The sequence below is a fragment of the Photinus pyralis genome, unplaced genomic scaffold (assembly GCF_008802855.1).
Source record: "Photinus pyralis isolate 1611_PpyrPB1 unplaced genomic scaffold, Ppyr1.3 Ppyr1.4_LG5, whole genome shotgun sequence".
Lineage (NCBI taxonomy): Eukaryota > Metazoa > Arthropoda > Insecta > Coleoptera > Lampyridae > Photinus > Photinus pyralis.
Genome location: NW_022170596.1, coordinates 45,958,905 through 45,976,448, shown reverse-complemented (window position 1 = coordinate 45,976,448; position 17,544 = coordinate 45,958,905). Strand labels below are relative to the sequence as shown.

The window sequence follows — 17,544 nt, the reverse complement described above, 5'->3', positions numbered from 1 at the left end:
ATTTTCGTAGACCTTTCTGGTCTTCCTGTTTGTCCAGTCAGTCAACCACCTTCGTCAACCCTTAGAGAGCCCTTCACGAAGTAGGTAGGGATCTTGTGCCTTTCTGCAAGTTAATCGTTTTCCTTAACGAATACAAGGAAATAAAATAATACCTATTTACTTGCACCTGAATCTGCTATTACATGGAATCCGTAAACTGCGATTCTCCAATTGGGTGGTGTAGCATGAGCAACCCCGCCTTTTATTACCGTACGCTCTACCAGGAACCGCCCCAAAGGTTAACCAATATAGATCCGTTTCAAAAACAAACCAGTTAAGCAACGGATGCGGTAGCGTACGAACGTGCGTCGTACGTTTTGCACTAAATTGAAAGAATTCTGAGAGCAATTGAGACTGTGCGTCATAGATTTAAATAGATTTCATTCGCGGGTGGTTTTGTTTGTGAATTCGAACGTGCAGTGTTTTGTGCTTACAAAATGTGTACATTAAATTCGCAATAAACAAAGAAGCTTGCTAGAGAATGTTATCGGCGGGGGTAGGATACGGAACCCCAAGTTCGGGTGCAACACCTCCTTACAGTCCTCCGCCAAGAAACAGCCCTTTGCCCAGTTTTGGATTTACACAAGAACAGGTCGCCTGCGTTTGTGAGGTAATATCATCTATGCTATTCTTAGATACATAATTTTTGGACACAATGTATGAATTCATTGGACTATGCTAAATTTGATCGGTTATTGGGGTTAATTTGGGCTATTTTCACATCTTTTCGTGCACTACACTCCGTTAGTCCGTTTTAGAGCTAGCGTGTAAATAAATAACACGTGGCCTTTGATATTACAATTTACCAGTTTTTCTACGATATCTTTTACACGTTACCACTAAATTTCATTGACTAATGTAATATCCCCCTATAATTAATCGATGTTGGGTACAGACAGAACCAAATTAAGTGTTTAAGTAGGTAATGTGCCAAAACTCCAGATTTATATGGTAAAAATAATAAGCATTAGCATGATATTTTTTTTCATAGGTATAACTTGAGAGGGTAACTAATACTTCATAAATCGATCAAGTAATACCCCCAAGGGGTCTCCCTTATATTCATATGTACAGAATAAATAATATTTGGCATAATGTTGATACCTCTTATAAAATTTCAAAATTTGTACATAATTTAATATCTATTTCCTTTTTCGTTGGTTGTGAAAAAGTCTGGCATATCATATACATTTGTATTTTAAATAGGCCTTGAGTGTAGGTGCCGGAGTTTAGTACAGGTGTTTGAATCTCAAGTTTTATACGTATTTACAGTTATTGTTAAAATTATTTTTATATTAAAAGATAGATATTTGCGAGGATATTTGACAAAGATTTTTGATAAAATATATTTTATAAAATATTTGACAGTGTAATATATTATTTCTTTTATAAAATATTAGTTTTATAAAATATATTTTAAGTAATAAACAGACGATTAGATTTGATAAAATATTTGTCAATCTTTTATAATTATAAAACATATTTTATCAAATCTTTGATAGTGTAATACCGGCCTAAGACCGGTAAGTCTGCACTTGCGTCTAAATTTTAACATGACTCCGTCAAAAGCACATGCCCCATGTACCTTCACCTTTTGTGACCTGGAAAACACGATTCCATACCTGGTGATCACATGAGATATTTGCGCAAGAATTATTTTTTAATATAGGTAGGAGCGATTACTTTTTTTTCTTGATTTCTCTAAAGTATTTTAATAAGCCTTTATTTTCACGTAAGTAATTGTAGTGGATTAGTGCACACTTTAGGAATATTGTACACAAAACCAGAAATATGACACATCCTCGGACACATCCATATCTCATATTTTTTGGAAGTATCTTAAATTATGCGTTTTTTTAAAAATCGAACATAGGGAAATTACATTGCATACAAAAGCGTATGTTCGCATTTAAAAAACTCACTGTATACGTATATGTAACATGTAAACCAACGAAAGAGTCGTTTCAAAGGAAATTCGAATTATAATTTAAAAAATCGCATTTGCCTTTTGCTAAAATTATAGTATGAATTTTGATTTCAGGCTTTCATATCATTTATTTCGAATTTACGTAAATTTAGATGAACATGTTTTCTGTTTTTATTTACAGGATGTTTTCTATAACATAGTTTAAAACGAGGTCTAAAATTATAACATTTCATATTCGTATAGCTCATTTTTAATAACTTGAACATAAGTTTATTGGGTTTATCCCTCGGGTTATCCTTTAACTTATTATTATTATTATCGTTAACTTTCGTTAGAATGCCCTTATTTTCGTCAATGGTTTTCGAAAGCCCACAACGATGAAAAATGAATGTATTGTAATTTCACTACTGATATACGGGCTGCTCCAGATGGAGTGCGATCGTATGGTTAACTTTGGTATTATTGAAGATGAGCGAACGTTTTGTTTTTTGTACTGATTAAAATTCCGTTTAGAAAATTCGATTTCGATTAAGTAATTACAAAACGACTTATTCCGGAAAAATCAGCATCCTTGCATTACTCATTAGCAAACACTGTAGGTAACAAAAAATCTTAGGTAATGAATGTCCTGTTTTTATAGTTAGCGATGAAGAGTAACCCCAAAAATTTGGTTTTTATATTGGTTAACAAATGAGCCAACTCGATTGAAATTTCAAAAACAATTAATTTTGTTGGTATTTCTTGTTTAATAATAGGCCATCTCGAAAAGAGATTTACAAACTTTCTTTAATCATAAATAATCTAATTTGGTCCTATAGTATAGTGGATAAAAGAATATTGATTTTCATTTTGAAATTATTTTTCGCTTTGTCCCTGGGTTTCATATAATTATAGAGATTTTAATTTTTAAATATGTAGATAATGTTTTTCGAAGAATTACAGTTAATGCACTCTTCTTAACCGCTGCACTGTGCATAAAACGGTAGTAGCTCCAGTCCGAAGCGAGTACATGAAATTGCACCTTTACCAGCTTCAACTGTTATTTTTGGTGACTGGTATCGTTTTCCCCGTAAGACAACCGCAGGTAGCCTGCTATGAATCAATCCTAAAATTTTTTTATTCAATGCTAAAATACAATTTTCTGCAGTTCATTTTCAAACTCGAGTAGTGGCCATGACAATAATGTTCTTACATGCCTAGTTATTACATTGTGTCCAAGATAAGAATGTCTCATGGGGATCTCGGAAACCATAGAAGATACGGTCAAATTAGAGAATATGCGCGAGTCAAGAGTTATCATGCTTTAAAGAAGACCAGAAACGCTCACAAAACCCTAATCGTACGAGAATATCTATCGGGCAAATTTTCCATTTACAGGGAATTTATATTCTCACACGATTAAGGCGGTGTATGCGGGTGCACCATCCCGTTGAAACAGTTTCCAACTTTTTTTCTGTACCGTATATCCAAGCGTATATCGTTATATTCGTAATAAAAAACATAAGCATTTCCAATGCTAAAATGCTACTCAACCCAAGTAATCGGAATTTTCTGGTTTTATTTAAAGAATGATACCATTTAATTACGCAACTTTTCCCTAATTGGACCATCGTCGTATCTCTATGTTTTCGGGCATTCCCATTATAGACATCTTTATCTTGGACACGGTGTATATTATACGTATACTTATTGTCTTGTGTTTATCAATAAAGTTATTTGTTTACAGAAGGAGCTGTAGGTATATATGAAAATGAACTGGTCTCGGAATTGGTATATCGTTAAAACCGTTGAAAATTCAATGTATACCTCAATATATTTCACCATTGTCCGTTGTATCTCTTGCGGGATTTTGGAAAATTCGGTTCCGAAAGATCACGAAAAATTCTTCTCTTGAAATTAACAATTTTTTTCGAAATTGTATTTTCTAAAAACATCAAAGTCCTCTAGTTGAATTGAATATTGGCAGACATTTATTTCTGGTTTTTTTCGTTTCCAAGTTCGCAGGAGCTTTTTCATTCCATAATTGACTTCGCCACAACTCGTTTTTGCCCTTCTAGTTAGCGTGCATTTTTCTCTCGAGTGAAGTGCATTCCTATTGTGCAACTGCAATGGTCCCGTTTATTGGTCGGAAAGATGGACGGCCCGAAAATAAAGTGTACCTACATACATAATTCTGGATTTAAGGTATCTCATAGTTTCATTTACCTTTGCCGTTTTTTGTATTGCCATGGTATATTGAGGTACTTACAATAAATTTTGCAGAATGTAATCGTTATTCGGAGATTTCGGCGATATCTTTCAAATCGACAATAATGTTATAATAAGTGATATAACATTATATAAATTAAGTACAAATCCGTACTCTACGATTACAGTAATAGTGACAAAGTACCTACTAATTCAAATTATGTTTCTAGGAGTGACTAATGATAAGTAACGAGAAAATAAACAATTCTAGTTTCCACTTGAAAGTCGATCTCTGTATGTGGTTACAGGCAGAACCGTAATTTAATCAAATGACTTATTTTTTATAATCTACAAAATGAGGTATTGAAATAGCGGTTTCTTATTTTTTTGCATTTTTCTTTAAACTTGCATTATCAACGGAATTCCATATTATAAGTGTGAATCATAAGACAAAACGTGTTTTGTGGAGACAGAGTAGATAACAAAATGTGCTAATTATGCCAGACGAAAAATACTCATATATCATTCCTTGTAAGTTCCTTTGTGTGAAAAAACAACGTCCTACTCGAGGTCCTAGTACTATAATAGGCGTGTGTGGTTTGTGAAACGCAAATGGATCGAGTTTCGTTGTCCTGCTGATAAAACATTATAAAAAAACGATTCCGGCAATATAAAAGGGGCGTGAGAGAAACTTCTGGCAGTTTACTTATCGAAAATCAAATCGAGCCTCGTTAAATGTTTTCAAGTAAAAACTCTCAGTTTTGACTGTAGTTTACCAAAAATATACAGTGCGTTTATCTTACATTGGAACATACAAATTTTATATTTTTTACCTGTCCTGTATACCTCCCTACTGTTTCAATTAAAGCCCTTCTAAGCGCTTACAAAAGGTTTATCGAATGAGCACGAACTTCTTTTAAGTATAGACTGCGCAAGTAACGAATCACACGAATTTCAATAACGGCCTTCATATTTAATTAAATAGGTAGGTACGATAGCAATAAAAATATCACGCCATGCAGTACTTACGATAGTATCTTCTAAATTGAGTTTCAAAAAACGATAAATTAATAAAAGCAACGTTGGTGCGACTCGCTTTGCTCGCTCGAGATGATAAACATTGGCAACTTTTAGGCCCAGTTTATTTTATTTCCAACGAACATTTGTACTTGGAACTCCTAATACCGGAGAATCTCCTAAGATTTTGAAAAATGTAGGACCTTGCTGGCTTGCTCGGTAACTAATCTATCGATTTAAAAAATAAAAACTGTTATTTGACCTCTCGTCCCGTTTAATAATTTGTGGGGTTGCAACTTCCAACTCACATGGATCTATAAGAATTATTTTTGCTTAAAAATTGTGCACCGTGATATAACATTTTTTTTGTTTTTGATTTTTGTGAAAACATTTACCTATTTTGTCGAGTTTTAGGGGGCTACAAATTTTTATTGATACACTTTCTATTTATAAAATTGAATTTGTTCTATAAACAGAGTGTGGTAACGATAGCACCTCTACGCACGATACATTGTACAAGCTACCAATGGACCACTGAACTTAAAAAATTTTGTTTTTTAGGTGTTGCAACAAGCCGGTAACGTGGAACGTTTGGGTAGATTTTTATGGTCGTTACCGGCTTGCGACAAACTTCACAATAACGAATCAGTTTTAAAAGCGAAAGCAATAGTCGCTTTTCACAGAGGAAATTTTAAGGAACTTTATAGAATTTTAGAAAGTCACAATTTTAGTCCCCACAATCATTCGAAGTTACAAGCGCTGTGGTTGAAAGCTCATTACATCGAGGCGGAAAGGCTTAGAGGTAAGGGAGATCGTTGATTGGAAGTTTGTGAGTAAAATATCGAATTTTCAGGACGGCCTCTCGGTGCCGTCGGCAAATACAGGGTACGCAGAAAATTTCCTTTGCCACGAACGATTTGGGACGGAGAAGAAACTAGTTATTGTTTTAAGGAGAAGTCAAGAAGCGTCCTAAGGGATTGGTATTCTCACAATCCTTATCCGAGTCCACGGGAAAAACGAGAGTTGGCCGAGGCTACCGGATTGACCACAACGCAAGTTTCGAATTGGTTTAAAAATCGTAGACAACGCGATAGGGCCGCCGAGCACAAGGAAACGTACGTAAACATTCTCTTTTTCAATATTAATTAATATCAAGAACACCCCAACGTTTGGAGCAACTTGATATTGGTGCACCTCGTGGCTGTATACGCGCCGGTTTTGGGTTACAAACCGAAGCCATACGCACGCACAACTCGAATCGGATCCCTCCTTGTTTTGTTAAATTGTCAACAGTGTAGGTTTTTTTTGATAATTATCATCTGCTACATACATCATTTGTAATTAAAAGTAAGTGTCGGAAATTAACGAAAAATAAGGACATCGTGCATAATTCCGCAATGCACACAATCAGAATGAGCTTGTGGTTGAAATGTGCGGTTGTAAAAGGGTTTCAAATATCATCTCGTGTGACACAGTCTCATATGCTATGTCGAGCGTCGCCTTTAGTACAATGGTTTAGCGTAGCTATACCTTCCTATCGCGACGGTTGGCGTCACTCTTCTAACTAACTAGTTTTTCCAATATTATGAAAGGAAATTTGTACGTCTTTGTTGCGTTGCACATTGAGCTGCAGCTAAAAATATAGAAAGACCACTCTTTCTTTTGTGATTGCGTCGATCCTGTGCTGCTCCAAATCGGAAAGTTTGGATATTTTTAGAATTTTATTACATTTATGGTTTGAAATGCGTTCAACACTGCACGTGCTAATTTTTCCATGTTGAAAGATTTGATTTAACCACACACGTGCCAACATTTTTACACGAATCAACAGTCGCAAATAATATACCTACAGTATTTCTACAAGACCACCCCTTCAATATAATTACCCACTTATGTTATCTTTTTCGCTGTTTGAACTTGACTTATCACAAAATTGTCTTCGTCGAGTTATTCTCAGTACAAATCCAACAAAAAGGACGAATCGGAGAAAGATTCAGAAGAAACATTTAAGCGTATCCGATTGAAGAGACTTTTAGATATACTTTGGTAATTTTTTATACCTATAACTCAATCTCATGGTCGCTCTTGCTCTGGTTCTGGTACATTTTCCCATCTAAATGAAACTAATGGTCAGTGTAAATTTAGCTTTACTGTATGTTATTTGGCAGGCTTATAACTAACAGATTAATTGCATTTAGCATTTTATGTATGCTGATTGTAATTAGGTCCAGACATTTGACCATAGGTACCTTGAACGCTCGATTAAATAACGCTTCCCGTAGGAAAGATGTGATCGGTAATGTTAATTTGAAATGTCTAACTTTGGTGATACATTCTCTCTCGCAATAAATAAGACACAAATCGTCGTAACGTAGTTTAAATAATTCTAAATTAATTAAAAATACGTAAGAGGAAAGAAGCTAAATATCGTATTCGACTGAAACCGACATCGGGTTACCACCGTAGAGCCACCCCTTACTCTGGTTCAAACAAGGGCGCTGCCGCTATCGGGTTTCACCAAAACAACTGTGTCTGTTCAAACACCACTTTGCTCCTCCGCTACTACCATCCCATTTACTTTCCGCATCTTCATTATTTTGTAAATACGTGGGAGGTTAACGATCGGCGTTTAGTTATTTTGTAGGAAAAAAAACCGTAAAACTCGGGAATTTGTGTGGAATTAAACGAGGGGATTCGAAAATGATTTCATTTCTATTTCTAGTTGGTGTCGAGTGATGCCTGGAAACTGAGAATAGCCCAGCTTATATGTTTTGCTATTTTAGACTTCCGCCACTCGACACCACACACTCGATACGCAGTTTTTGAAATAGAAACAATTTGCTTTCGTATTTTGTATACAATCTACATTTGGCCTCCGTTTATTTTCATCGCGCCCAACGAAACTTGATCTCTTTTAGATTTATGTCGTTTACTGGGAAAAACTCTGAACTGCAACTGCAGCAGCGTTATGGCAAGTGTCATCCATATGTTTACCGAATACCATCCGAAAGGCTGTTAATGTGCCAGTCGTTTGCCCTTTTCTTTTTGTCAACCACCGAAAACTATTAAATCACGTCACTTTCAAGGATCGCCCTACATAAATGAAACCCGATACTTCTACGGGGCTGTAAATAATTTTAGGAACAATTACTGACGACATACAGTTACTATACTACAAAATGATAGGAAGACCACCTATACCGGATTTAGTTTTAAACATGAAAACTGCCTAGAATTCTGAAAGTATCGTGTTTCACCTGCGGGCTTCGTAATTCGATATTAGTAAACTTCAAGTTCATCCGCAGCCACCCAGTGCACACCGCCGCGCCGCCGAGTTTATGTTACATACAACAACTACCCGTAATCAAATTACTTCGTGCGTAATGTTAAAAACTGGTAATTCTTTCAGGGGTCCTGGCGGCAATTCTGATAAGCAACACGTCGAATCAACAGGTTCTGAAAGTGAAGGCGAAGGACAAAAGCCACTAGCGTACTCGAATTCAACGGTACCGGGTGTCTCATCACAATTGGGTTACGTTTTACCCAACATGGGCCAACCTTTATATCCGGGACCTGGAAGCGTATTACACGATTACCAAACATTGTGACATTGGCTAGCAACCCCCTCCGATGTGTAATTTCGGGGGTTATTGTTGTGTACTTAATATTCTGTATATATATTATTTATTTTTGTTCGTTAAAATTGTGTAAACTATTTTTATAATTTGTGTGATTTTTTATGGAAGACTTCTCGCCCTTGATGGGATTTTTGTATAGCGGCACAAAATACAGGCACACAACCACATTTATTACTCTGATTATGGGAAGGAGCTTAATTAGAAAATGTATCTATTGTCGAAAGTTGCGCATTTATTAAGCCTTTGCAATATGTTAGTTATTGGTTTTATTAATGCACACATTTTCCAAAATTATATATCTGCCAATAAAATGTTTCCTAGATGTGTTTCATTCCATGATATATTTTTCTTTTCTTAAATAAACTTGATATCGTTGGTTGCATGCGCAGAATATTTTTAGTGTAGGTATGTTCTGAGATGTTATGAGAGAAAAAATTGTTTTAAACAATGGTGTTACTCTACATTAACTAGTACATAATTGTTTGTTTATTTCGTTGTTCCTGTCCGTTATTTATAAACAGACTGATAGAAAAGATAAAGAACATGTTATATTAAATTTTTGTTTAAATTCATTACAAAAAAGAAATGCATGTAAATATACAGGCAGGCTGTAATTGAATGTCATAAAAGGAATGGGTGGCAGAGAGCGAAATGAACATTTTTTCTAATTAAAATTTAGTAGGGGAAGGTTTTTGTACATGAAAATTGAAGCCAACAGAGAGTGATTAAAAACTGAAAGGGTTTGATCTCCCAATGTAGAAATAAAGAGTAAGTGAACTTAAGTTAAGACGTCCATTTTTGTTATGATATGTGATACGAACAGGGAATTTTTCTTCAATTTATACCTACATACGGGGTGAAGGCTGTACTTATAAAAAAAATATCAATGCTGTAGAAGACCATCAACACTACACGCAACAAGGTTGTTTTTCAATGCACAAACCGTTATCACTGGTACCATGTTAATACTTACACCTTTTCGTCATTGCTATACATATTTCTGTTAAAAAATCACAATTTGATGAATAGTAAAACCTAGGTAACCATAATTTGATAGTTTATTCTTCCATACAAACAGATTATCATTGAACAGAAATTCGTGTTGAGTTGGTTGCCTATATAGCCATGTTATTCCATGCATTGACAAGTGTTCTTTTTTAAATGGCCCATTCCCGAAAAATTCCCTGTACACAGGCCGATTCAAATTCATGGGCCACCATGGGGATCTCGGAAACTGTAAGAGATAGGTAGGTAGTTGAAATTTGGTAAAGTGGCGTATTTTGATGCTTAACAAAGTGCCGTTTCGAAAATGAAAAATTCCGACTACTTTCGGAGACTTTTTTATTAAAAATGTAATAGAATACTTGCAGGTGATGATGTATTCATAATTCATTTCCTGTATGAGAGTACGATAGTATGCATGCGAGATTGTATGTAAATATACAGGCTGTTTCACGCAAACCGTTACAAAGTTTTCAGGCTCTCATATACACCTACTGTGCAAATGCAACCTCAAAGACATGTAAATTACTCACTCACATACTTATATTCCAAAAATTATTAAAAGTTGAATCTCGCGAACGTACGACGTACTATTTAAAAATTTACTGTTTTCTGATTGGCTAACGGACACACGGAAGAGAGCTATGAACCCACCTTTACATGTATATATATCATTGTATATTTATTAATACATATACAATGCATATACAGGGTGACAATTTGAAAACTTACCACCCCTCATATCTTAGTAAATAAACGAGATATTTAAAAAAATCAAAATCCGTTTCGGTAATTCGGAGGGGGAATCACAATGAGATAGTTGGCGATGCACCCCCTCCAACCCCCTGCGCCCCAGCCACCCCAACTTTTAAATCTTAAATAGTGACCCCCCATGTGTGATACGTCGTTGGAAAGCTCTGAAAAAATGCTTTTCAACCATACCAAATAGCATTACATTTAGGTTAGTAATTATCGTGCAAATCAAAAAATAAACATGGAAAATCGTATTTAACTTGAACTTCCAAAGCCGACTTGACAGCAACTCATTTTTGATCGCCAGTTATAATCTATTCTAAAACTCTTGTCGAACCTTTTCAAATGTTGGTTTTGCAATATTTCGACATTCTTGAATTTATTCTCTGTCTTAGTTCGTCTATGTTCGCCGGTTGCGTTTTAAATACGACAGATTTCAAATGTATCATATTAGTTTATTTTTTGATTTGCACGATAATTACTAAACTAAATGTAATGCTATTTGGTATGGTTGGAAAGCATTTTTTCAGAGCTTTCCAACGACGTATCACACATAGGGGGTCACTATTTAAGATTTAAAAGTTGGGGTGGCTGGGGCGCAGGGGGTTGGAGGGGGTGCGTCGCCAACTATGTCTTTGTGATTCCCCCTCCGAATTACCGAAACGGATTTTGATTTTTTTAAATATCTCGTTTATTTACTAAGATATGGGGGGTGGTAAGTTTTCAAATTGTCACCCTGTATGTATGATTATACCATACTATAAAAATTAGCTCCGGCAACACCGAATGCGGAATCACATGGCGGCATGGCAACACTGTGTAGTGTGTTTAATGACTATCGATATAAAAACAAAGATTAATTAACATTTGCTGTACCTAAATAAGGTGTTTGAATAATGAGTTATTCCGACAAACAAGAAGTACCTACTAAAGAAGAATGGCTAAAGAAATTGGACATTAAAGATATTAGTCGGACCTGCATGAATAAATTAATCATGAACTACTTAGTGACAGGTTAGTTCTTTATTTGCGGGGTATTTGATGTAGTATCCTTCTCGTAGAAGGATTCAAAGAGGCAGCCGAAAAATTTCAGTTAGAATCTGGCGTAAATCCATCAATAGACCTAAACTCCCTTGATAATCGAATACAAATACGTGATGCGATAATGAATGGCCGCATACAAGAAGCTACAGCACTTATTAATCAATTACATCCAGAACTACTTGATAACGATCGTTACTTATATTTTCATCTGCAGGTTTGTGTAAGAGTAGTGTAGTAGAATGAGGTTAACACGTGCACTTTCAGCAATTACATCTCATCGAATTAATCCGCAATAACCAAGTAGAAGAAGCGTTAGCATTTGCTCAGTCGCACCTGAGTGAGGCAGGTGAAGACAACTCTTCTGTGTTAACAGAGCTGGAACGGACAATTGCTTTGCTAGCGTTTGAAGATCCATTACTTAGTCCCTTTCACGATTTGTTGCAACCTGCACACCGGCAAAAAGTTGCCAGCGAAGTTAATGCTGCGATTTTAAAAATGGAGCATCAAGAATCGACTTTACCGAAGTTATCAACATTGCTGAAACTTATATTGTGGGCACAGGAAAAGTTAGATCGTAAAAGCACAAAGTATCCTAAAATGACTAATTTGGCATCGGCGTCTATTGAAGATCACAAATAACATAAACTGAAGAATTGCAGTAAATGCTCTTATTTTTAGTTTACGACTTACACTCGTGGATTGGGTACTATTTATATAGAAAGGCTTTCGAATTTAGTTGATATAAAATGTTTAATGTTCGTGTAAATTAATTATATATATATATAAATCACCTTTAAATGTTTTACCATCCTAAGACATAATCCATAGCTTTGGTCAGAATTCCAGTTGATTTTTGAGGTACATTCTCGGGCGTTATTACCATGTTTGAATTTTGGGGAGATACAAAGGACAAACGAAGAGATCGTGCTCTTGTAGGTGTTTTTGGCATAGGACTTTCCCCGCTTTCACGAACCGTATTGTTTTGATAAGGAACTACTCCAATCATAATCGAATTCGATATCAGTTTACCATTTAAGGAAAGAGCTTTGGAGACTTCCAGTGTGTTGCTGAATTTCAAGTGCATCCAGTTACCTTGTGCCGGAAAACGTTTGTCCGTGATCATACCGCAACTGGCAAACTGTGTAAATATACTACCAGACGCAGTCGTGGGAAATCCGAAGACGGTCACCCATAAATTACTGCACGCTGTTGCTTGACGCATTAAATCGGCACGCTCTACGGACGTTTCGTTAAAACTATGCGAGAAACTGTCATGTTGAAAAGAGTTTTGGGTATGTGTAATTGACTTAGGGGTGTTCGTATTAATAGACCGTCTTACGTCCAGCGTGTCAAAGAGACTTTGTTTTGGAGGGCCGGGCGTGGTGTTTGATTCAACAGAAAGTGGTAAATGCTTTGGCACATCCGGTACACTCGGACTGAATAATTTCTGCCTCATTGAGCTTCTATCCGAAGGTGTTAAGTTAAAAGATATATTTTTCCGTAGTTCTGGAGAATTGGGAGATGCTGGTTTTGCATTTCCCATCAGAAAGGCAGGTAGATAATTTGGATTAGCGCTTGGAGAAGAAGGGCTTCCAGGGGCACTACCCAATGTCATTGGTTCCATGCCTAAAAAACAAAGTGAGACTAGTTCAAATTTTAAGAAAAACGGCGATTACTCACTGCTTTACTAATTTGTTTTAACGTTGCCGAGATGGAATAAACGAGTATTTACTGCTATAGGAACAAGAACAAGTAATGCCAAATATTTGGTTTGTCTATGGCCAAATGTTCCGCTCCCGTTCGTCCGTTTGGCGGTTGTGCTTTTGACAATCTATTTGAAGTTAGCGCCAGTCACCAACGTTCAAAAGCAAGGTTTACACGGTACGACAAAATAAGTCATACAACCATGAATGATGTTGCATTTGGCAACGCTGCATGGATAACACGTCAAGACTACAGTGACTTTATAGAGACAGTGGCGACAACAGGGTATCTCGTTTTTGATTGGTCGTTGGTTCCGGTCGCCATATTGGAGCTAAATTCCAAACTGGCCAATAGAAAGCTTTCAAAACGACGCGGTGCACTCCGTGCTATAATTATTAATTATACTGTTTTGACAGTGTCACCTGTAATTGTCACGGCTTCATGTTACTAGTTTACACTTTGCTTCTTGTATTTGCTTTATTTTACGTTTTCCGTCTCCAGTTTTATATAAACTCGATTTTTAAAGACGCATATAGTTTGGATTTATTACGATATTATAAGGTATGTAATTCGCTTAGTGTTTTTAGATGTAAAACTGTGCCTAACCTTACGACTGGTAATTGATGTAAAATTTTTTTCAGGAGCCCTAAATACCTAATGAGTTTAGATAGAAAACTGGTTAGAGAAGCAGCTTATCCGAAATTTAGCAGCAAATTCATTTGTGATCGTAAATACGTTTGAATTGGTTTCATGTTTGCTGGAGCACATGGAATATTGATCTCTTGTACTCCGTGGACTAGATCAACGTGTTTTGTCTTCCATTTAAGAGACTAAAGAAATACTTTTAAGTCCGGAAGGAGCAACACGCGACAGGGGACAAGAAGTGACAGAAGACACTGAAATGTCAAACACAATTTAATGATTATTTATATGTACATTTTGGATATTGCACCATATTTCATACTTATTATACTGTTTTCCATATACCCATACCTTTTTGAATTTGGGAGGCATTTGTTTTCCCATAGGTTGTTCTGCAAAGCTTTAAACGATCATTTCTGCGCCGTTCGTTTTGAACAAGAATCTTTACTTAAATGAAACTGACATTTATTATTCTACGCTCACAATTTGACATGACAAGGTATATTGATCTTACAATCAATTTTTTAGCTCCAATATGGCGGATTATGATAAGTTGTCGCCACTGTCCTTATAAAGTCACTGTAGTCAAGACGTGCCCGAAATACTGATTCTTGTTTTAACAAATCACAGCGATGTTCAAGGCTTCCCTATAATTTCTACTGCTACCTTTTTAAAATGAATAGAGTCTAGACTGTGATCAAAGCAACTTCTTCATTCTTCAAAGTTTTCCAGTTTAATTATTATACAGTGTGTCATATACAATGGGTAAATTAAATATTGAACATAAACACCTCCTTACATTCTCAAATATCCAAGTGAATGCATTGATATGCCTGACAGTTATGTAACCCACCTTACACAAAGCCGGCTACTTACTACCCGTTTATGCATTTGAGCATTGAATTGTCGATTACCTAAATCTAAAATGAGGATAGTTATAAATTCAATGATTTGAGGTTAAAACTTAATATATCTATGGTTTTTAAAATCCGCGCTCTGACATCTAACGTTAATTTCATAAAGTACATTACAAAATTAGTGTGGCGACATCTTTGAGGTGTAAGTTCCAACTAAAATAAAGGTGGTAATAAAGTGTCCTGCATTTAGCGATAAAATTTTAGTCCCCAATAATAGAGACAGATGTCAGCACAATGTATTCTGCTTTGATTATTTTAAAATTAACCAAAAACTCAGGCAAGGCTATAAACATTTTGGGATTTGTGCCTTTCGCTGTCAAAGGAGTAAACCACGAAACTCGAAAATTAAACATTTCGCTCCTGTATTATAGCCTATTCCTTTGCGTGATAGCGTTTTTGGAATGCCCAAAGGACAGGGCGGGTAAACGCACGGCCGTCCGTATACCTCTTTGGTATACCTATACCTAGATTTTTGACGATTTTAATAAAGTATCTGTTCGCAATACACGAGTTAAATCGCCATAAGAGTACGCCGCAAAAAATAAAAATTTTAAATCGGTGATCATTTTAAAGACTTGAGAGTTAAGTTTCATGTGAGTTAGGTTAGATACAAGATTTGTAAAAATTTAAAACGCCCAAACTAATCTGACCTAACCCAACTACGACTCAATCAAAAGTTATAGCCTAGAAACCAATTTTGAAAGAAAATTAAAAAGGCTGTAACTTTTGAACTAGTAGCCCAATCTTGGAACTGTTTGAAATTGTGGAATCTACAGGCCCCATTCTAAAAGAAAATTGTTTTTCCGGGTCGATCTGAGACAATTTTTTTTTCGTGCCAAAAAAAAGGCAGTGTACAACCTTCCTTTTTTTCCAAAAATCGTCTACACCAAAATTTCTCGGGAAAACACTTTTTCTTATTAATTTTGGGACGTAGAATCCAATACAAGTCGTACTTTTTCGATTAGACTTCTCAATCAAAAGTTATAGACTAGAAACCAATTTTGAAAGAAAATTAAAAAGGCTGTAACTTTTGAACTAGTAGCCCAATCTTGGAACTGTTTGAAATTGTGGAATCTACAGGCCCCATTCTATAAGAAAATTGTTTTTCCGGGTCGATCTGAGACAATTTTTTTTTCGTGCCAAAAAAAAGGCAGTGTACAACCTTCCTTTTTTTCCAAAAATCGTCTACACCAAAATTTCTCGGGAAAACACTTTTTCTTATTAATTTTGGGACGTAGAATCCAATACAAGTCGTACTTTTTCGATTAGACTTCTCAATCAAAAGTTATAGACTAGAAACCAATTTTGAAAGAAAATTAAAAAGGCTGTAACTTTTGAACTAGTAGCCCAATCTTGGAACTGTTTGAAATTGTGGAATCTACAGGCCCCATTCTATAAGAAAATTGTTTTTCCGGGTCGATCTGAGACAATTTTTTTTTCGTGCCAAAAAAGGCAGTGTACAACCTTCCTTTTTTTCCAAAAATCGTCTACACCAAATTTTCTCGGGAATACACTCATCGTCGCGCCGGCTATTTTTCCGCTAGCGACAAGTTTAATGGAGGTCCCGCTGGCTTCTTGTCAAGGAAACTGGGACTACTGGGAGAGACATTTCATCGAAATCGGTTATTCACTTGTCGAAATTAAACTGCTTGACACGCTGTCAATTTTACATCAATGCGGGTATACAAGGGACATGTTGTTAGTATCACAAAGTTAATCAAATTATACTCTTTCATCTCATCCTCATCCCCTATTACAATCTAGATAAATTCGTTATTCGTTTAAGCTGACTCATGTGTTGCTCACTGTTAGGCGCTGAATGTAAAAAGTTTTGAATATCGTCGGCGTTTTATAGACATTCGTTCAAATTACTATTCGTCGTGTTTGAGAATCATAGTCTAAAAATGTTATAACAAGTCTCTGCTAAAAATATGCTGAAATCCATTTAAACCTCCGTTTAAAAATTTAAAAACATTAATGATATGATATGCCTAACTTCGATGTCGTTTTCTAGGCGGGCGGACTGCGAACACGTTTCGAACGTGACCGCTGTGCGCGTGTCTGTAAAACCGAAAATGCAGGTACAGAGGTACTGCTGGTAGTAAAGTAAAATGGCCGTGACGGCATTAGCGTGCACATCTCGGCTCCTATTTAGATTCGAAATTCGAAAAATATGTAATTATTCCACATTAATGAATGCTTGTCTAATAAATAAAGTAAGTATTCTTCTTCCCTTTTAATACATCAAACGTTACTTATTCAATCCACATTTGCGACATATCAATAAATCGTTCCCTAAGGGTTGTGCTGTTGTTGTTCGGCGGGGTTAAACCCACTTTTTAATTTATTATTTGTTGCTTCATTTTAGTAGTTGTCGCGAAACTGCTCGGCGAAAGTAAGGTTAAGTTTTGCTTCCTACTGTGCGTTATGAATAATTAATGTGGAGTTTTTCATTTTCGCAATGGTAAAATTAAGTTGGCATGTCTTGAAAGTTAGCTTACTTTTAAATAACCGGAAAGTGTTCAAAGGTTACTTTGATAATAATACCGATAAGGAGTTGAGCGAGGCATTAAACTTACGCATAAATAAATACAGATGAAACATAGTAGCTTATTGATTTTTTTATTCAGTTTATTGCACGAATACTTACCTACCCACCTACTATTTTTTTTTA

The 17,544-nt window shown here is 35.8% G+C and overlaps 3 protein-coding genes across 4 annotated transcripts; 2 read left to right on the top strand and 1 right to left on the bottom strand.

Moving 5' to 3' along the window:
* Positions 1-337: 337 nt before the first annotated feature.
* Positions 338-9,139, top strand: LOC116171300 (homeobox protein six1a-like). The gene is made up of 4 exons (XM_031488067.1): positions 338-649; positions 5,732-5,972; positions 6,024-6,285; positions 8,580-9,139. The coding sequence occupies exons 1-4, from the start codon at positions 521-523 to the stop codon at positions 8,776-8,778; spliced, it is 831 nt and encodes a 276-aa protein (XP_031343927.1). The 5' UTR covers positions 338-520; the 3' UTR covers positions 8,779-9,139.
* A 2,221-nt stretch (positions 9,140-11,360) lies between these two features.
* LOC116171881 (glucose-induced degradation protein 8-B homolog) lies at positions 11,361-12,397 on the top strand. Of its 2 annotated transcripts, none has more exons than XM_031488914.1 (3): positions 11,361-11,577; positions 11,628-11,821; positions 11,872-12,397. In XM_031488914.1, exons 1-3 carry the CDS (start codon positions 11,460-11,462, stop codon positions 12,244-12,246), a joined length of 687 nt encoding a protein of 228 aa, XP_031344774.1. In that variant the 5' UTR covers positions 11,361-11,459; the 3' UTR covers positions 12,247-12,397. The 2 variants fall into 2 exon arrangements, with proteins under 2 accessions (XP_031344774.1, XP_031344773.1); XM_031488913.1 differs by having other exon boundaries at positions 11,625-11,821.
* LOC116171880 (nucleoporin Nup35-like) lies at positions 12,339-13,446 on the bottom strand. Its single transcript, XM_031488912.1, has 2 exons — positions 13,288-13,446; positions 12,339-13,233 (listed from the first exon to the last, which is right to left on the bottom strand). The coding sequence occupies exon 2, from the start codon at positions 13,229-13,231 to the stop codon at positions 12,410-12,412; it is 822 nt and encodes a 273-aa protein (XP_031344772.1). The 5' UTR covers positions 13,232-13,233; positions 13,288-13,446; the 3' UTR covers positions 12,339-12,409.
* Between the last annotated feature and the right edge of the window lie 4,098 nt (positions 13,447-17,544).

Bases quoted from the DNA above. Each gene is read 5' to 3' on its own strand.
- LOC116171300 (XM_031488067.1), top strand. From the start codon at position 521: ATGTTATCGGCGGGGGTAGGATACGGAACCCCAAGTTCGGGTGCAACA. The intron at 650-5,731 runs GTAATATCATCT...TTTGTTTTTTAG, and splicing joins AGGTCGCCTGCGTTTGTGAG to GTGTTGCAACAAGCCGGTAA. The intron at 5,973-6,023 runs GTAAGGGAGATC...TCGAATTTTCAG, and splicing joins CGAGGCGGAAAGGCTTAGAG to GACGGCCTCTCGGTGCCGTC.
- LOC116171881 (XM_031488913.1), top strand. From the start codon at position 11,460: ATGAGTTATTCCGACAAACAAGAAGTACCTACTAAAGAAGAATGGCTA. The intron at 11,578-11,624 runs GTTAGTTCTTTA...TCCTTCTCGTAG, and splicing joins CATGAACTACTTAGTGACAG to AAGGATTCAAAGAGGCAGCC. The intron at 11,822-11,871 runs GTTTGTGTAAGA...GTGCACTTTCAG, and splicing joins ACTTATATTTTCATCTGCAG to CAATTACATCTCATCGAATT.
- LOC116171880 (XM_031488912.1), bottom strand. From the start codon at position 13,231: ATGGAACCAATGACATTGGGTAGTGCCCCTGGAAGCCCTTCTTCTCCA.